Consider the following 20,665-nt stretch of genomic DNA (forward strand, 5'->3'; position numbering starts at 1 on the left):
CTGTTGCTTCACATCAAACTCAAGGGTCAGTGGCATTGGCTTCTCTGCTGCTGTGCCTTGTCTCGGTTTGTCTCCCATCACCAATGCCGACATGACGCGGGGAAGGGGGAAGGGGGGCATTGAGTGCACCTGGGGCAGTACCTGAGCTGTCAGATGTCCTCTCCTTCCGTGGCCCCTGTCCTCAGCTGAGGGCTGGAGAAGTGGTGCCAGGACCCCTTGTCTGACTCCCAGGCACACTCCCCGCTTGTCAGTTGTTTTTCTTCCCTCATTAAGCGCGCTCTGAATTAGCCCAGGGAGGCCCATCGTGGTTTAAAACAAGCAGCAAACTGACTCGCTCATTAAAACCCTGGGGTTCTTGGAGCCACAGAGGAGAGCTCTCTGCCTGGGGCGGGACTCAGTGGTGTGTTTAGTTCGGAGCCATCCCAGGCCCCCTGTCAAGAGGCTGTGGCTGTGGGCTTCTTGTCTGAAACAGTGAGCCCGCCTGGCTCTGAGCCTTCCAGAGGCCGCTGCCACCCCAGGCCCTGAGGCTGAGGTGGCCTCAGACCCCACAGCTAGCTCAGGGCCTGACAGGGACTTTCAGATCGTGATGCTGTCCCTGCTGCAGGAGTCCCCGATGGTTCAGAGGGAGGCTGCTTGGGCTGACAACAGACAGGGCAGCATCTCATTGTCCCACTCAAACAGACCATCCTCAGGGAGCCCCAGGGAGCCCTGGGGGCTTAACTCCTAAATATTCCTGCTGTCCCTTTCCTTCACCCCCCTTCCCTCTCTCCCCCTCCCCCTCCCTTTCCCTCTCCTCCTGATGTCCTGCTATAGCCGAATGACCTGTTTATGTGCAGGGACCTTAACTTACCTTTATATCCCCAGGGCCAGACAGAGTGACCTGCACACAGTAGGTGCTCAGGACATATGGCTAAGTGAACTGCAGACCAGCTGACCCACAGAGGCCATGCAGGCAGGCTGTCTCAGAGCCCCCGGGCGGTCTGGGCTGGCGATCATGGCCTTTGCCCTTATATCTTGGGGGCCTGGGAAAGTGTCGCCCTAGTCAGCGATGCCTCCCTCCCTCTGTGTTATGCCCTGGGATTGCTGGCCCGACTCCCCACCTGTGGAGAGGAACCGGCCTTGGTATGGCTCAGAGGAGCCAGGCCAGGTTCACTCCTGGGAGCCTGTTGTTCCCGGTCCCCCACCAGGAGCCAGGGTGCCAGGTCAGTTCCCTGTTGAAAGGCTGAGGCTCAAACTCCAGGCACCTGAAAGCTCAGTTAGGGGGCCGAGCCCAGAGGATGTGCTGGCCCTCAGCTCGCTCTCCCTCAGTGGTTCACAACTGCGGGTAATTTTGTCTCCAGAAGCTGGCAGCGTCTGGAGAGGTGTTTGGTTGTCAAGACCGGGGAGAGGCAGGGATGCTGCTCGACATCCTACTCTGCTCTGTAGCCATGGGAATGAATCTCTTTTCTAACCCCCAGCCAGAGCCTCGCTTTCCCACTCCAGTAGAATGTTGGATTATTATTTTGTTAAAAGCCAGAGCACCGCGAGTTAGAGTGGAGTCTCCACCTTCACTTACAGGGCCAGAGCAGATGTATTTATCACAGACCCCAGGCCCTCACAGGGCTTGGGATTTCACGTGTGGCCACTAGAGGGCGGCAGTGATTTCTCCCAGTTTCATGCCTGAGACAGGAGGCCTTTATAGCCCACAAAGCCTTTGGTCAGGGGTTGCCCCCTCCCCACCTCCCCCAAGGGGGGCAGTCAGCTGGTTAAGAACATGGAGCCAAAATGCTAACTGAGCTAAGAGAAAAATGGCTTTTCCCTTCTCTTGAAGTGTGCAAGGGGATTGCAAAAAGAGAACGTGTGAGCCAGAGGGCTTCACAGCACGGAGGTCCGGGGAGGCAGGGCGCTCTCTCCCACTTCCCTCTTTCCCCCCACCCAGGGATCCAGGGCCCACAGCCAGAGCCAGTGCTCTCCAGGCACCCTCCCCACCCAGGAATCTGTGCTATGTGAAGCCCAGGCCCCTCGGCCCTTCCCAGCTCCCACCGCACACAGAGGCAGCCGCCACCTGTGCCAGGCCAGGCATCCATCCTGACCCCTGTGGCCACCCAGCTTTCCTTCCTCTGAAGGCAGAGTAAGTAAGACAGGGGGCTAAGACTGCCCCTCCCAAGGCTGCAGTGAGCGCTGGGCACAGAGCAGAGCCCTGTGCAAACCCCCACTGGCTTTGCCTCTGTAGGAGGGAGTTCTGCTGGTCATGAAACTTCCCCGAAAACTAACTCCTCGCCAGTGTGGACCCTTGGGGAAGGGGGTGCAGGGCTTTCGCTCCCATCCCGGCCTTTGGGTTTGGAGGCTGTGGCCACTGTGCACCTGCCTGCTTTGGGGTGCACCCAGGAAGCCAGGTACCACTTTCTGTGGCCCTCAGACAGGGCCGTGCCAGTAAATAAAGGCTATTAAAATATGGTCAGCTACTTAGGAAGTGAGGAGTTTCCAGTACTCATTACTTTTGTTTTTAACACAATTTACTTAACTGTTACTTGATATAATTTAATTTTTTTGTATTGGCTGCATGTAACAGCCGCTTCACAAAATTCCTGGAAACCTTGCCAACGGTTCTAGCAAAGCAGCGAGAGCTGAGCCGAGTGCACCTCAGATCAGAGGACAGGACCCAGAAAAGCCCCCCGGAAATGATGTCACAGCTGCTGGGCCTCCTGGGAGGACCTGGTGTTCAAGTGCAGCCCACCTCCCAGCGTCACTGCGGGAGGCCGTGACCGCCAGCCCCAGACAGAGGACAGCGGGAGGGGGCACCTGCAGCGTCTCTGCAGCTGGACCTTGGAGACTGAGCGTGTCTGCTGGACGCCAGGCTGTCCCTCCCCCTAGAGATCCAGGCATCCCGTTGCCACTGACCCCTGTGTCACCTGGTGCCTGTGCAGCTCCAGCTGCATTCTGGAACCTGTCTGCTCTTTCCCCAGCGTCAGATATTTGTGTCCCCCCGTATCTCTCATCCACTCTGGAACCTTGGAAAGATTGCAGTTTTCTGGTTTGCTCCCCAGGTTGGCCAGGACTTCGTTCCCTCCCTGGGGCAGGTTGGCTCCTTTCCACCTGGCAGCTCCGGGTACCCGCCCTCCACCTGCTCTGGCCTTGAGCCTCCATGGCCCTCGCATGGACAGTAGACGCCTTAGCCTCAGCCCCAGGCTGCAGGGAGGCTGTGGGGCGGCTTTCGGCTCCCTCTCTGCCCCTCTCCATCCAAAGGTCTTCTGCCTCCTGTGCAGTGGAGTGGGCGGGTCCCTCTGGCCGGCACTGAAGCTCGACTCCCACGTCTTTGGATGAGGGAGAGGAGGCTCCAAGGGGAAGCTGCCCAGGGATCAGGCCTCCCTCCTGGGAACTGGTGTGAGTGCAGTTAGGAGGCAAACGGGGATCACTGAGACTTTGGTCTTTGCTTGGGACTCTTCTGAGAGTAGACCCGGTAGCCACCCTGGCCCAGGGTTTTCAAGCCTCTCTCCGCCCCCACTTGGCCCGTGGTGGAGGCAGGCGGCTCCCCGTGCCCCACCCCTGCTTTCCCATCCCCACTCACCAATCTCCTCGTACCGCATCACCGTGCCCAGGTTGGCATTCTCATCTGGGAGGAGAGGGGAACACAGAAGCATTAGGGCCCCGACTTCCTGGTACCCAACCTGCAGTCCACCTGGGCTCCTTGGAAGGAGTACATGGGAGGGGGTGGGGGTGGGGAGTGGGGGGTGCTTGCCTCCCTGCACAGGGGGCATCTGCATGGAGTGAATGGACAGCACAGTCCAGCCCAAAATAGAGAGGGAGCATCTCCCTGGGCTCCAGGGCAGGCGTCACATTTCGGGGACGATCAGAATTAGCCTTGCTGGGCGAGCCAGTGATGAACAACACACGCTCCTGCTGAGCGCCTTCTGTGTCTTTCTGTATTTTAGGGAAGAGCAACGCCCTCGAACCGAGGGAGGCAGCTTTGAGTCACACGGAGGTGGCCCTCTCTCCTTAGGGGTGACGTGGCCCAAAGGGCAGGCAAAACAGCCTTGGCGGTTTTCCACGGGGCGGGAGGCAGCAAGAGCCCGAGGCCGGTGTGAGCGACAGAGCCTTCGGCGCGAGCCTGCGCGTGTGCAAGGCCTGCGCGGGGGAGCACGGCGTGCACAAAGCCACGGGGAGGCCACTTTGGTCCCCTGCCTCCCTTCCTCCTCAACTGTCCCTCTTAGTTCCTTCTCGAGACGCCTGCGATTGGGAATCTCAGAAATGGCAGGCGTCAGCCCCAAAGCATCAAAGGGGAGAGGCCTGGGCCTTTAGCTCCTCCGCCGAGTGGGACTGGGGGCTCGGAGAGTCCCATCCATGCAAGGGTCCATGGGGAGCAGCCCAAACCAGAGGGCATTAGGGAAAGTGTGTGTGTTCTTCGCCTGCCGCCAGGAGGACAGGCATGCCTGAGCCGGAAGGACCTGAGCGGGGATGCTGGGCTCCCTGAAAACTCCTAGGCCTGTAGACACCTCCTGTCGGGGTGGGGAATGAGCCCATCTCCGAGGGGGTCTCCCAGGCAGCCCAGGCCCTGAGGGTCATGCCCTCTGCCTCCCAGAACAGCTCCACCAGCACCACTGTTAACTTCTGTTTTCTTGAAACCATTGTTCTATAGCAGGTGCTGGATGGGGTTGGGGCGGGGGTGTTGCTGAATGAATGAAGGGAGGAGGGAAAGAAAAGAGGCAGGACTGGGAGAGAAGGTCCGTGCTCCTTACCCACAAAAGTGAAGCGCTCCACGGGCGGGCGGACACAGCAGATCCGGCTTAGGCTTTCTCCTACCTTCCCCACTTTCTCCTACCTTCCCCAAGATCTTGGCTGCGGGAGAGAGCAAGACACACAGGGACAGGGAGAGAACACTCACACCTGGCACTCGGTGAGCCCGGCATCGGCCCCCGTTAACAGCGGGGTGCACTGGAGGGGGGCGGATGGGGGCAGTGGGCGGTGGAAGGAGGGTAGAGAGAAAGAACAGAAACATGACAGCAAAGATTCCTTCTCATTCACAGTCCAAGGCACAGCATTTTGAACCATGGACTGGAGTCTATTCTCCGGTCATGTTTATTACACGGTTGAAAAATCGGAAAATATAGAAGAGGAAGACATATGAAGAAGAAAATAAATAATATACCAATATGTCAGTGGTGGTAACCACCACTGACATATTGGTATATTATTTATTTTCTTCCATTTTTCAAATGTGTATCATGTAGCTATGTCTGTGTAACATCAGTTGGATTATATCCTGTGTTTAAAGGGCATATTGGCTGTTTGCTTATTTATTTTTTTTAATATCATGAGCTTTTACCCACCGCTGAACACTGACCCCCAGATCCAAGGAGCCTGGGCCTGTGGCAGAGGATTCATGTGGAATCATTCCTGCTGGTCATTCCTTCCCATGCAGACGGCCCTTAGAACAATCAGACAGCCTACTCTGGCCAAGAGGTATCTGGTTTTCCATCATCTCTCTGGGCTCTAATCCAGACTTTTTTTTTTTTCTGAGCCCCCACCTGTGGCTGTATGTGAACTATGGAACTCTTTCCTGTTTATAGCAGCCTAATGACATAATCGCTTATGGGCTCCAGGCTGGAAAAGTAATACCAGGGTCTGCCTCTTGCAATTGGCCTGGAAGAAAATATCAGAAAGAGCATAGACCTTGGAATCAGAAAGGCCTGAATGTGAATGCTGGCTCCTGTGCGTGTCAGCCGTGTGTTCTGAGGCAAACCACGTCTCCTCTGCATCTCACGTCCATGGGAACGGCCTATCTCTATCGCAGAATCACTGCATCCGAACAGAAGCCGGGTAAAGCACTGAGCACAGTGTGGGCACCCAGTGCTAGGTGTTGGGTGGCTGTGGGGTGGCCCCCCACCTCTCTGTCACTGAAGAGGGGGGTAAGAGGGTGGGATTCTGGATGCAGACGGCCTGGGTTTGACTCCTGGTCCTGCTACTTCCTCGCTGTTTGACTTGGCCAAAGTCCTCAACCCCCTTGGGAGAGGCAGAGGACAATGCCCTCTTTTGTATCTTTCATTTCCATTGAGGCAGTTTATATTTATATTTATATTATATTTATATTATATTTATATTATGTTTATATTTATATAATTTATATTGATATACAGTAGGAGAATGCATACCCTCACCCCTGTGTCTCTCTGTCTCTCTAATCCTGGCCATTTCTCTCTGACCCTCTATATCAGGGGTCCTCAAACTTTTTAAACAGGGGGCCAGTTCACTGTCCCTCAGACCGTTGGAGAGCCGGACTATAGTTTAAAAAAAAACTGAACAAATTCCTATGCACATGCACATATCTTATTTTGAAGTAAAAAAACAAAACGGGAACAAATACAATATTTGTATTTGCATGTGGCCCGCGGGCCATTGTTTGAGGACCCCTGCTCTATATGAAGGGTTGTCGCTATGGAGACCACAGCATCAGCATCACCTTGTTAAAAATGCGAACTCTCCCTCTCCCAGACATACTGAATCAGATCTGGGGCGGCACCGAGCAATCTGGACTTTAACAAGCGCTCCCGGCGACTCTGAAGTGGGAGAACGCTCGGTACGCCGGCGCTCCCTACCTGCAGTGGGCTTGGTGGACACATTGCTGTTCTGGTACATTGGCTGGGTGTTCTCGTTCTGGGGCTGTCCGATCACGGGGGTCATGGAGGGGGTGTTGACATTGGAGAGGATGCAGCCGGTCACCCGCTGGGGGAAGAGAAAAGTTCAGAGTCGGTGCCATCAGCCAAGTGACTTACGGAAAGTGTTTCTAATCATCTCCAAACGCACATGTGCTGTCCAATGGGGTGTGGTGTTGCCCAGACCTAGGTTCAAGGTTGAGCTCTGCCCCCTTCTGTCTGTGTGACCTTGGATAGGGACTTCACTCCTCTTGAACCTCAGCTCAGGAGTCCAGCATAGAGAGGCAACATTTCCAGGTTGTGCTGAGGTTATACGAGGGAGGATATGCAAGGTGTCTATGGAGTGCCTGGCACGTGGCAGGAACCTGGTACCCCCAGCCCGCGCTGTAACCTCTGGGCAACATGCATACCTGCCTCCCTGCCCGCTTCGTGGGGCTCAAATGAGGTCATGTCTGCACAAGGGCTGTGTGAGCTTGGGAAAGGTCATATAAACACCAGGCACTATCGCCATCTGCCGCCTCTCCAGGCCAGAAATGCCAACGGCAGGGCCAAGCCAGAGCGGTGCCAGGCAGAGCAGGAAGCGTTTGTGTTGCAGGAGGGTGGGGCGGGGCCCTGGGCAGAGCGGGCCAGTGTGAAGCCACATTCCAGAGCCAAGCGGAAATGCTATGTGTATTCAGCATTGTCCTGTGTTATCCTGCGCTGCTTCTCTCCAGAGCAGTGGTTCTCAACCTTCCTAATGCCTCGACCCTTTAATACAGTTCCTCATGTTGTGGTGACCCCCAACCATAAAATTATTTTTGTTGCTACTGCATAACTGTAACTTTGCTACTGTTATGAATCGTAATGTAAATATCTGATATGCAGGATGTATTTTCATTGTGACAAATTGAACATAATTAAAGCATAGTGATTAATCACAAAAACAATATGTAATTATATATGTGTTTTCCGATGGTCTTAGGCGAGCCCTGTGAAAGGGTCATTCGACCCCCAAAGGGGTTGCGACCCACAGGTTGAGAACCACTGCTCTAGAGCTTCAGAAAACGGAGCAGATACCCAGGATTCGTCACAGCTGACCCAGGAGTGAGGGGACAGTGGCTGCTGGGCAACAGAAATGAAGGATGAATTTTCAATCTGTGTAGCCTTGGAAGAGCCATTGCTGATTCCAGGCCCCTTCCCTGAAAGCCAGCATCCCAGCCCCTGCCCACCGCCCGTTCTGGATGACTGTGCTGTTGCCAGAGGACCCCCAAGCTCCAGGGCTGGGGGACCCTCTGAAGGTATTGCTGGTGGAGTGGAAGGGACAGTCTGCCCCCTTTTTAATGTTATGTCACCTCCAGGTAAGAAAACGCCACATTCTCACATAATAACTGGTCTGGCAGCCGAGGAGTTTCTTCCTCTTGCTGCGCGCATCCTAGTTCTAGGCTAGGGAAGGAGAGGGCAGGCCGCCTGCCCCAATCTGTCCTCGTCAGTTTCTCAGGTTCTCAGAGACCTTCCCAAACGTGGCCTTGAGCCACTTCTTAAGCCCCGTGCCTGTCTCTCCGATGGGTCTACTCTCCCTGCCAGAAACCCAGCCTGATGCTAGGACTGGGGAGGCCAAGGTTCTTAGGAGGCAGCCCAGCCCCTGCTCCAAGCCCGGGGCCATCGAGAGCTACATCCTCTGCCCATCTGTGCCTGTCACTGCTGCAGCTGGGGTGCCTGGCACAGCTTCTCTGGCCCAGGACCATGCCTCTGGGCATTGCCAACAGAGGAAGGGGTGGGGAGCCCAGGCACCTAGACAGCAAAACAGGAGCCAGGCTTTATGGCTGGCATACCCGGGGCCCAGGCATGTCTGTGGGTTTCTGGAGTCCTCCCTTCCATCATGATACCCGGGCTCCTGGGTGACTATTGGGAGCACAGGTCCCTGTGGCCCCTCAGCTGACACTCAGTGTGAGAAAAAATGTGTGGGTAGCCACTGAGATTTTAAGGATGTTTGTTACCACAGCATCTCTTAGCCTGTCCTGACGGATACGTCCTTAGACAGTAAGACGGGGTGTCCTGTATCATGGAGCAGCACAGGGGAGTAGCCAGTGCCATCCTTCGCCAGTCCTTTCAAGGGGACCCGAAAAGACTCGGGGTGAGTGTGAAGGGTTCTGAAAATGGAGGGAAGGAACATGGGTTTTCTTCAACTCCCGGGGTCTGGGAGAAATCTTAATGGATGAAGCAACTGCCTGCTAGTCCTCTCGACTCCTCTGGGACTCCCTGGACGGTCTGGAGACCAAAGGCTGCGTGTCTGTTAAGATAAAGTATGGTCCGTGGTTGGCATAGTGTGGGGTTGTCAGGGCCGCAGACAGCGCCCCAAGGAGGAGACGGAACAGGCCCTTTGACACGAAGCACAGATGCGCTGGAGGGGCTCCTGGTTTGGGGCTGGGAGGGCCCTGCAGCAGGGTCAGTGCAGGTGAGCAGAATGGATTGTGTCTGGCCTTGGGGTCTGGGCTTCTCGCTTTCTGAAGTCTTTGCTTGTGGTCTTCATCCCACCTTGAACTTGCCCCCAGAGGATGAAAACCGCCCCAGGTCAGATCCAGCAAGGGGAGCAGGGCAGGTGCAGTCCCTGGGGCTGCTCTGGGTGCCTAGCCCACCGCCCTCCCGTGTGCTGCTTGGGGCCTGGTTGGTGAGAAACCAGAGACCGAACCAGGTCAGGAGGCCAGCGGCACCCTCCCCACAGCCTGCCTGGCTTCTGTGGTCCCCCACCCCTCGGCGCGGCCAGCTCACCTTCATGAGGTCGCGATGGTGTTCCAACACGCTGCAGGTCGTCTGCCAGGTGTCCTGATAGCACTCCCAGGGGTCCACCCTGCACAATGGGGGAAAGAGGGGGTCTCCCTTGGTGTCCAGTCTCTCCCTCTTTTCTTATTGGTTCCCTCCAAAGACCACCACACAAGGCGCTGAGCAGACCTGGTCATGCTGTGTAGTTAGATCTCAAAGCTGATACAACCTGGGCCTATACTCCTCCCCGAGCCTCAGTTTCCCCTCTGTGAGAGGAGGGGTGTGTGGGCTGACATGCAGGGACGCTGACACTCATCTGCTCAGGCGGAACCCCAGGCCCAGAACTTCGCGCTGCGGGGCCCTGGGGAGGCTGTGTGATCTCTCGGCGGCGCTCACTTTTCTGTAAAATGAGACTAGCAGCAGTAACTCTCTTGTGGGGAGATGAGAAGGGCGTGATGAGTGTTGGATGTGAAGTGCCTAGACGAGTGTCTTGCCTGTATCCTTACCTGCACGACGGGAATTCTCCTCGGGGCCTTATAGGATAGCGAGAGCCAAGCCCTCACCCTGCCGTGGCTGCAGCTAGCTGAGCTGGGGAGTCTGCCTGTCTGCCTCCCTGCCCAGAGGGGTGCCTTGTGGGCACGGAGGTGGGCCTGGCCGTCAGACTGGGCCGGGCCACGCCCTCCTGCACCCCAGGATGAGAGTGAGCAGGGCTCCAGCCCCGACTGATGCATCACTCGGCCTTCATTACACGCTAAATGAGATGCTAACTTGGGATGTTTCTTAGCAGTTGAACATTCCCTGCCCACCTCCCACCACGCACACACACCTAAGGTTTTCAGAGAGGCAATCTCTCTAACTGAAAACTTAGAGAGTCAGCCTGCCCTGAGCCTACCCCCCTGCCCCCCAGATCCCAGCCCAGCCCTCCCTTGAGATGCACAGACCCCGGATGGATCTACTCAGCAGACTCCCCATGTCCAGGGGCCCTGCTGCACCCAGCCCCACCTTTAGAGCTAGCTCTGAGCCCCCCTAGTGATCTCAGCTCAGTATTCTAGCTTTCCCGGTGCCTAGAGCAGGGCGGGCAGGAAGTTGTCAATCAACATTTAGTGAATGAATGAGGGAATTCGTTTAGAATCTTCTAATCACATCCGAGGAGAACAGCCTGCTGCCCAGTATTCTCCCGACTGGACCCCGTTTCCCCAGCAGGTGATGAGTTACAAGGTTCAGAGGCTGTGTTTCTATTCCTGCCTTGACCTCAGGCGTGCTGTTCGCTCTCGAGCCCCTGGACGTCTCTGGGCCTCGTCTTAGACAAGGCAACTGTCTCTCTGCCTAACCTCTATCCTGGCGGGAGGAGAAGGTCTACCAAGCACATGTGCTCCTCACACAGATCACTGTGCACGATGGGCAAGGATGGATTCTTAATCACCACTGTCGCCTCCCTTCACGGCTCTCATTCTGGCCCACCCATCTCCTCCACACGCTCTGCGCCCTCCTCCTGAGGTCGGCCTTCCTTCCTTCCTTTTCCTCCTTTTAAGGGAACCTCTAGGTCAGCGGTTCTCAACCTGTGGGTCTCGACCCCTTTGGTGGTCGAACGACCCTTTCACAGGGGTCGCCTAAGACCATCCTGCATATCAGATATTTACATTATGATTCATAACAGTAGCAACATTACAGTTATGAAGTAGCAACGAAAATAATTTTATGGTTGGGGGTCACCACAACATGAGGAACTGTATTTAAAGGGCCAGAAGGTTGAGAACCACTGCTCTAGGTGCTGCTGACGATTCCATGGGGGAAATGACAGTGCACATGGTGGGCCATTATTTTTTAGAAACGTCATCCACTCATGCAAATTACAGCTGTAGGCACGTTGGGAGTGTAATTAGCATAATTAGCGGAAGGTTGCTTTAATTACACGGCAGGCTCAGTGGGTAACGGCTCTGCCATCTTAGTGGAATGTCCCCGGGAAAGGGAGCAAGCGCTCCCCCCACACCTCTGTCCCACAGTCAACCTGGGGCCTCAGAGACCCCAATTTGGGAAAGGGAAATAGCCAAGGCCAGGCAACTCACCCGGGAAGTGAGTGGGGATAAAAGTAGGGAAGCATTTTGGGTTTTCTGGCCATGCCTCACCCCAAACCCAATGATGCTTTTGGAAGCTCCAAGAATATTCCTGGATCCAAAGGTGTCAGAGCAGATGAAACACTAGAAGCACCCTCTTTAGTGCCATGGGCCCCAGAAGTTGGTTAAAAATGTAAGTTATCCGTTGGGCCACCCCTGAAGGTCTACATAACTATTGCTTGCACGCGGCTGTTATGAAACAAACAACAGGCCCAAAATGGAGTCACTTGTGCTAAGCTCACATCACCAAACCAGGGCGTCATACCTAGCTTAACCGCAATTTTATCCTCTCCCAGGATTGTTATCTTAACCAGTCAGTCTAGAATTTCCTGGTCAGCTCCTGGTGAGGTACTTCACCCAATAGCCTCCTCCTGCCCCCAGGTAGGTTACCTAAGCCCGAAACAATCCACTCTCTCTCCCCTTCTGCCTATAAAACCTTCCATTTTGTGTAGCTCCTCGGAGCTCCTTTTTACTTGCCTAATTCATGAATCTTTGAATAAAGCCAATTTGATCTTTAAATCTACTCAGCTGGCCCGGCCGGCCTGGCTCAGTGGTTGAGCATCGACCTATGAACCAGGAGGTCACAGTTCAATTCCCAGTCAGGGCACATGCCTGAGTTGTGGGCTCGATCCCCGCTGTGGGGCGTGCAGGAGGCAGCCGATCAATGATTCTCACTCATCATTGATGTTTTGATCTCTCTCCCTCTCCCTTCCTCTCTTAAATCAATCAAATATATATTTACAAAATATATATATATATACTCAGCTGAATTTTGTCTTTACCAGGGTTACTATCCCCCCTGGCCTCCCGACCCCTGCCCGGACCCATCCTCTTTCTCCACCCACCCCTGTGAGTCCCGGGGCCACCCGCCTCCGGCATCAGCAGACCAGCCCTACCTGATCCAGTCGGAGTTCTGGACGGCCAGCTGACACATGATGAGACGATGCCGGCTCGACACAAGGCCCTGGGAAGCAACAGGGCAATCATGGGACCTGTGTCTGCTCCCCACCGCCTCCCGAGACACCGCCCGGGGCAGCCCATTCCAAAAGCACAGCCATTTCTCGGTGGTGACGGGGAATGGGGGTGTGCCCCCTTTACTTGTCCATCAGACACAAGACAGGCATGGAGGGGCAGCAGGGAAAGAACAGGAATGAAGGGCAGGAGGAGGAGGAGACCACCCGCAACAGGGCCCATAGGTGAGCCCCCACCTCTCGGGCAGCCATGTGCCCAGCACAGAGACGAGACTCAGGTGCTGCCTGGTCTCGTGGCTCAGTCTGGCACTCAGGGGACCTCCCCTGGGGCCCACCAAGTTGCCTGGGGGTGCAAGGGGAGCGGCTCCTAGATTGTCTGGGACAGGTGGCAGGGATGGAGGGCCAGGAAAGTGACTTTGTAAAGTCAGATTATAAAAGGTGTAAGTCTTTTTTCCTCCTAAAATCCCAGGAAAGACCTGCCTCGCCCATAACCAGCCGATAATCTGGCATCCATGCCGAGCCACAGTTGGCCCTCAGCGGGTGTGACTGCTTCTCTTCTAATGAGTTTGGACCGAGCCTGGCACTGCCAGCAGCTGCCTGGTCGTGGGCAGCTGTTCCAGCTGCTGCCCAACACCAGTCCCTGAGGTCTGGCTGGTCCAGAGATGGGAAACGGGATGCCTGCTACCAGGCGTTTTGCTTTGGCAGGAATCACAGCAGAAATGGCAGTGGGGCAGTTTGATACCAGAGGAGGCATCAGGTCAGGAAAGGGGGGGGCCAGGGGAGGTGAGGGAGAAAAGGGGCAAAGCGGAGCCCACCTGTTTTCCGTAGGAGTCGTGGACAGGAGAGACAATCCCGCCAATCACAATAAACCTCCCGGTTTTGTGCAGATAATCTCTGGCTCTTTCTAATTAAGAGAAGAAAGCCGCACATTATAAGGAGGAAAGGGGTGGATTAAAGGCGATCATTGCAATCAATACGTTCAGCTCTGGAAGGCTCACCTCCAATCTTCCTTGCCATTTACATAGAAAGGGCCAACTTTCAAAGCACAAGCTGGGGATTCAAAAGGTGCGGGAGCCAGACTTCAGCCCTCAAAGCAAAAGGATTCCGAACTCCAGGGGATTAAACCAGTTTTAAAGGGCCTCCACTCGATGAGCCAGTGTAGTTTAGGGGGATTTGAAACAAGCCCCTCACTAAGAGCTGCTGGAGCAACAGACGGAACTGTGCTCCTCTGATCACGTGCAGAAATGCTGAAGCGCAGGAGTCATTTTTTAAAAAAGAAGCAGCAGCAGCCTTCTGAAGTTAGGAAAGGTGAGCTGGTTGCCTCCTCTAGTTACTCCGAAGAGAAAACCCACCAAAACAAATTTACAGAGCCTTCTGCATAATTAGGGAGAATTAACTGTCAGGTCAAAAACCGATCATCACAGTGAGTTGAGGAACATTCAGCCAGAGAAAAGTGTATTTTTTTCCCTTAGGAAGGAATTTGTGATGTTGCTTTTTCAAATTGGCCAGCCACACCCCATTTCATTTTCATTAGAAAAATTCAGTAACCTAGGAAGGGGATGAAAATTTTGGCCCTCTTATTTCTCAGAGGGTTCGCTCTACAGATCTATCAGGGCCTGAGCTTGTGCCGCTGAGGAAGCGAGGCTTGGGTTTATTTTGCAGGTGACAGACTCTGTAAGTGAGCCTGGGTAGCAAGGCTTGCGGTGCAGTTTAAAAGCAAGGTTCCAGGGTGACCCTGCTGGCTCCCCTAAAACTTAAAAAATTCTCATCACATTTCTTTTAATGTCAGCTCTCTTAGAGTTGCATTTTTAAATAACGAATAGACTTTATTTCTTAGCACAGTTTTAGATGGATAAAACATGTGAGCAAATAGTGTACAGAGTTCTATATACTCAGCCCCTTACTTTATCGCCTCCCCCACTCCACGCACACACACCATTTCCCCTGTTATTAGTATTGCCTTGCATTGCTGTGGTACATTTGTTACACTGTGTGGGTTCATACTGACATTATTATTTCTAGGCCACAGATTTACTCTTTGTGTTGTAGAGTTCGATGGTTGCGAAGAACCCCTCCTTGGGTTCAGCAAACTCGCTAGAGTGGCTCATAGAACTCGAGAAACCCATTTATTCGCTAGATTATGAATTTATTACAAAGGATTTTAAGGATAAGAATCAACAGCCAGATGAAGAGACATGTAGGTTGAGGTCCCAAATAAAGGAACTTCTGTCCTTGTTGAGTGTGGGGCCCAGAACCTGGAAGAGTAGAGGAAATTACTTTCTTCCCCACAATAAAAACTCAGAAAAGTGGGTAAAGAACACCCATAAAAACCTACGGCAAACATCAGACTTTACAGAGAAAGACTAAATGCTTCTTCCTAAGATCAGGAACTAGACAGGGATGTCTGCTCCCATCACAGCTATTCAACACAGCACCTGGAGTTCTAGAAAGTGAGAAAAGGAAATTAAAAAAAAATAGAGATCTAAAAGGAAAAGAAAAACTGTATTTGCAGATGGCATGAAAATTTACTTATAAATCCCAAGAAGTCTACAAGGAAACTCCTGGAGCTAATAAGTGAGTTCACTAAGTTCGTAAGCTACAAGATCTAAGAAAAGTAATTGCAAAAACATGTGGAAGTGAAATTAAATGTATAAGACCACTTATAACCGCTCACACAAATGAATGCTTAGGTCTGAATATAATAATATACAGAACTTGTACATTAAAAACTACAAAATGCTGGTGACAGAAATCAAAGATCTAAATAAATGTAGAGGTTATTGTGCTTATGGGTTAGAAGACTCAACATTGTAAAGATAGTAATTCTCCCCAGATTGGCATATAAGTTTAATGCATTTCCGATGTAAATGTCAGAAAGATTTTCGGGGTGTAAAATAATTCTAAAATTTATATGGAAAGGTAAAGAACTAGAGTAGTTAAAACCTTTTTTTGGAAAAAAAAGAGAAGAAAGTGAGAAAATCAATCTATCCAAATTTAAAGCTTATCATATATCTATAGTAATCAAGACCTCAGGTATTGGTAGAGAGATAGACACATAGATTAATGAAATACAATAGTCTAGAAATAGCTCCACACAAATATGGCCAACTGAATTTTGACAAAGGTGCAAAAACAATTCGATGGAGGAAGTAATGATATGTGCAATAATTGGGATGACTCTCCAGTTCATCATGTTGAGTGAAAAACAGCCAATCTCAAAAGGTTGCATATGTATGGTTCCACTTATATGTCATTCATTTATACAGATTACTGCAGTGATGGCGAACCTTTTGAGCTCGGCGTGTCAGCATTTTGAAAAACCCTAACTTAACTCTGGTGCCGTGTCACATATAGAAATTTTTTGATCTTTGCAACCATAGTAAAACAAAGACTTATATTTTTGATATGTATTTTATATATTTAAATGCCATTTAACAAAGAAAAATCAACCAAAAAAATGAGTTCGAGTGTCGTAGGTTCGCCGTCACTGGATTAGTGGCTGCCAAGAGTTAGGGATGGGAGTGGGGCAGGGAAGGGAGGTGGGTGTGGCTATCAGGTGGGTGAGGGCACATGGCTTCTCTCTGTACTCTCTTTGCAACTTCCTATGAATCTATGATGATTTCCAAATAAAACAGGTTTTAAAGTTTATAGGAAACTATGAAACACTACCATTCTAAGGTGGCCGTGTGCAAATCCAGGCAAATGGCCAGCCAACTGGTGGGGGCGGATGCTTCTGGAACTTTTTCTCTGATGATCCCTTTCCATTTTTGCTGCTGTCTGGATTCCAAGATTTTGAGTTGTTGTGGCTTGAGAGGTGTTGTCCAAAGCAGTGCCTCTCAAACTTCAAGGTGCATGTGCATTTTCTGGGACCTTGTTAGAATGTCGACTCTAACAGTGTGGGCGGGACCTAAGATCTGGGCCAAGATTAGGGGGAGGTGAAAGAGGCAGAATCTTTCAAGTGCAGAGTCAGATCCTGTTTTCACTTAAACTTATGCTATTTTGTTCGTCTCATGGATTTTTTTTTTTTTGGCATGAATTTTGATTTTCTAAAGTATTATTTATCTTGATGACCAAGTTTTGGGGCGCCTCCTTGAATTTTGCAGTGGAGGGCGCCAGCCTCCTTGGCCGCCCCCTCCCCCTGGCCCTGCCTGAGATTCAGCATTTCTAACAAGCTCCCAAATGAGTCCAATGCTGCAGGCCTATCAGCTATATTTTGAATAACAAGGGACTCAAGACAGATGGGACAGCCCCTACAATGTCAGGGCACCCTCCACAGAAGCTCTCTCTTCCACTCCACCACCACCTCCACTTTGCATGACAAGGGCATTTCTGGATATTGGCAGGTAGCCCACTGGCAAGGCTGTCGCTACAGCCCTGGAGTTTAATTTCATGCCAGGCTTCCCAAGATGTGGTCTATTTTTGTCCATCAGCTCTGCCCCAGGGACAGAGCCAAATCACTCTATCATTTTACACTCAAGTCCAACCCGCCCTCCATTTGTTCTCCCTCATCGCTCTTATTCTAATGGAGGAGGAGCCCAAGGTGGCCGGCAGCATGGCCGTGTCCTGCCCTCAGTACCTGGAGGATCCACTGTGTCTCCTCATTCCAGGCTACTTCCCTTGCTGACAGCGTGGGCTGGACCCACCAGCGAAGATGGACATAACACAGATGGTTTGTCCGTTAATAATAATACATGAGACAGACATGCCTCCTCTGCCTCCGGGCGACTCCATGAACCCACTGCTGTATGTCATCGCCTCTCCTCTTCCAGGGAGTTCATGGAGGAAATACTGGAGCCAGGGCATCGATACTTACTCAATTTCTCCTTTCCAGCTGAAATTAGAAAGGGTCCCTTCTGAGTTGCATTCACAGCTGGAGCTGCCTGAATGCTCCTTGTTGGAGAATTTCATAAAGGTGGTCCAGAGTTGTAAACATTCTGAGTATTAGAAAGATCAAGCCCTAGGTAATAAAGGAAGAAACTGAAGGGGTTTTTTAAAAGCCTCCCTAGCCAGAACCGGTTTGGCTCAGTGGGTAGAGTGTCGGCCTGCGGACTCAAGGGTCCCGGGTTCGATTCCGGTCAAGGGCATGTACCTTGATTGCGGGCACATCCCCAGTGGGGGGCGTGCAGGAGGCGGCTGATTGGTGTTTCTCTCTCATCGATGTTTCTAACTTTCTATCCCTCTCCCTTCCTCTCTGTAGAAAATCAATAAAACATATTTAAAAAAAAAAAAAAGCCTCCCTAAGACATGCCACTTTGACATGGATTATTTTTGAGCTGAAGGCAATTGAGACCCTATGACAAGCACATCAAACTCGCGGCCCGCGGGCCACATGCCTCGTTTATTTGGCCTGTGTTAGCCTTTCAGTTTGACATGCTTGCCCTATGAGCTCACAAATATTCAACGAGTGTTTATTAGGTTCCAGACTCTGTGCCAGGTGCCGCAGGGGACGTAGAGAAGTAAAAGACACAAGCCCCCCGAGGATGCAGGGACACAGCACACTCTCCTGCGATAATCGATACCAAAATCAATTATCGATGAACAGCAGAGACATGAAGTCTTATAAGACTTTGGGGGAGGGAGTGGTCCCAATGGAATGGGGTGTCTGGGAAAGCTTGAGGCTTGAACTGGGTCTTGAAAACAGAGAAGAGGAAAGTGGATGAACCATGTATTTTTATTTTCTGCTCTCTGACGCTATGACCTCTGGGGCCTTGCTGACCCCGGAGTGCCACCCCTCCCCGGGTTAGACAGTTCCTAGAGATAATGAACAACTTACACTAGAACCCACCTTTCAAATGCAAACTCCCTCAATCAGAGTGTCATCCCCGCTCCCCCACCAACCACTTCCTCTGTCTGCTCTCACACTCAGGGGCACACTATCCCCTTGCCTTAATCACTTCAGGGCCAGGTACCAGACAACTAGGGATAGCTGTGATGTCACAGCATCTGCTGAAATTACCCAAACCAGCCAGTCCTAAACCTGTTTACTCTGCCTCCCCTGTTCCTTCTTGTGGAAATGACAAGAAAGGCTCGGGCCTACATTTCCCCTTCTCCCTCTGCCTGCTGACCGACCTTATCCAGTCTTACCACCACCCACCCCCGCAAGCACGGCATGTCCTCTCCTCTTGGGAACTGTGAGTTTCACTATCTTTTCAGGGCAACTGTTTCCTGATCTGTTGGCCTTGCTACACCTAATAGTGAAACCTACATTTTAAAACAGAAGACACTCATTCCAGGGGGACAAGTCGATGTGAGCAGATGAACTGAGTCAGGAATGGAGTTTGTGGGTCCTCCGGAAGGCTCTAGGGCTTGGCTTTCCTTGTTTGAAAAGCAATGATACCACATCCATCCACTGTCACTAAGGGAGTCTTACCCTCCCCCAGCCAACCTAGAGCACCTTCTGCATCTTCCTCTGGTCCCAGGTGCTCCAGTCCCCATCTGTTTGGAAGAAGGGAGCTGGGAGGCCACGTTCCCCTGGTGGGTGAAACAGTGGGTCGGTCCCGGTCCTCTGTCTCTGAGTTGTCCATCCTACGCCATGAGATAATTTCCAAGTGAGATTCCAACTTGAGCCTGAAGTAAGTATTAAAGGGTAGTCTTCTCCCTACCGTTGATCCATGGGTGGGATCCTGGGAGCCTGCTGTGCCACCCCTTAGACACCATGAGCTGAGTGGGCCGATAGCTGGTTATGGACTTACTCTCCACAGGGAGCCGCCAGCCTGCCCCCAGCCGGCCATGGACAGATGCTTGCCAAGGATGATGCCTCAGCAGAACTGGGGGAGAGGATGCAGGTTCACCAGCACAGTGGCCTCTCCCTTCCTTCATACCCCTTCCCCACGCCTATAGAAGAAGCAATATAACATGAAGCCCCTTGAGGTTATGAGAATACAATTTCTTCTTCAGTAAAAGACACCTTCTTTGGCCTGTCTCTGACTCAGGGGTGGCCGGGGGGGTGGGGTGGGGGAGGTGGGGGGGTTGCCCAGATCTGGTGCGTTCTTCCGCCCAGTCTCTATGGCCAGTGGCTGGCCGGCAGAAGGGCGGGCTGGGTATAAGTGCCCGTGGGGATCAGGCTGAGGTCCCGGAACAGACCGTGCTCAGAACAACCCTGCCACCTTGGAGTCTGGTTCTCTCGACCATCTGTCAAGTCCCACCAGCGGTCCCCATCCCCACAGCACCAGCCTCAGGCTATCTGAATTCACCGAAGAAAGCAACCAATGCTTCCCAGAACCCCTTGCATGCCTGCATTTCCTCTAGGTCCTGGATTTTCATCGATCTGTCTGGCTTTTGCAGCCACTGCCACTTGCAGCCCTGAACCGGCTGTCACGGAGTAACACAGAATGGCAGTCGCTCCCTCATTCCTGCGATCTTCTTTGCTCCACTACCCCTACCTTGGAAGAATCTGTGTCCCTCTGTCTTCACAGCTGAAGGATGATTTATGACCCTCACTTCCACGAATTGTCACTTCTGACAGACCGTGCTGGGTGACCCTCTCCTGGGCCCCAGTGGCTGCGTGCCACCCCAGAAGTCTGGCCTCCATTCAAACCCTTTCCACTGGGAAAGCGCCCCAGATCCCATCCCCCACTCTTTCCAAAGCAGGCTCCAAGCTTCTTGGAATTCACCCATCATTGAAAAAGAATTTTTTTTGTTTATTTCTTCAGAAATAGAAAGCTAAATATATGTGTAAAAATATGACATGAACTGGTTTCCCTTCAGTGAGACTCATAAACACATGAGAGAATTATTTTAGAAACCCACAGACTGTAATACCAAATATAACTGGGTGGGTGGGTTGGGGCTAAGGATAGAGGGGAAGGTGAGGAATAGGAAAGAAAGATCGGAAGAGGAAACCCGATGAAGAAACCCGACCATGGCTCCACATTGAGGTGGCAAGTCTCGGTCACGGACATGGAATCGGCTCTATTTTTAACTACAACTCTGTCGTTCCACACTTTATGAACCTTTCTGAGTTCAAGTTCACCATATAGGCTTCTTATTTCGGGATAATTCAGACTTTGAAGTAGAGATTATCCAGCAAATAGCTTTGCTTTTATCAAGAAAATAGTGGAGAACATTAGGCGGAGAAGGCTCCTTTGAAAGGATGTGGTCCTTGGAGGCTACCGTGTAGGGCGGGCTCCCTAAAGGTGAAGGCTGCTTTTCTCCTCAGAATGTTATTGGAGAAACAGTTTCCTTTACAGCTGTTTTACTGGTGTTCATCTTC

At 52.1% G+C, this 20,665-nt stretch overlaps 1 protein-coding gene across 1 annotated transcript in view; it reads right to left on the reverse strand.

The window, feature by feature from the left end:
* The window catches only part of NMNAT2 (nicotinamide nucleotide adenylyltransferase 2), a 98,358-nt gene that overhangs the window by 14,971 nt on the left and 62,722 nt on the right, over positions 1-20,665 (reverse strand). The window contains exons 2-7 of the mRNA XM_014456091.2: positions 13,269-13,357; positions 12,379-12,446; positions 9,378-9,456; positions 6,564-6,699; positions 4,716-4,787; positions 3,548-3,592 (exon numbers count right to left, since the gene is read on the reverse strand). Of these exons, the coding sequence (XP_014311577.1) occupies positions 3,548-3,592; positions 4,716-4,787; positions 6,564-6,699; positions 9,378-9,456; positions 12,379-12,446; positions 13,269-13,357 (489 nt within the window). The remainder of the gene's footprint in view (positions 1-3,547; positions 3,593-4,715; positions 4,788-6,563; positions 6,700-9,377; positions 9,457-12,378; positions 12,447-13,268; positions 13,358-20,665) is intronic.

The sequence above is a fragment of the Myotis lucifugus genome, unplaced genomic scaffold, assembly GCF_000147115.1.
Source record: "Myotis lucifugus unplaced genomic scaffold, Myoluc2.0 scaffold_54, whole genome shotgun sequence".
Taxonomy (NCBI): domain Eukaryota; kingdom Metazoa; phylum Chordata; class Mammalia; order Chiroptera; family Vespertilionidae; genus Myotis; species Myotis lucifugus.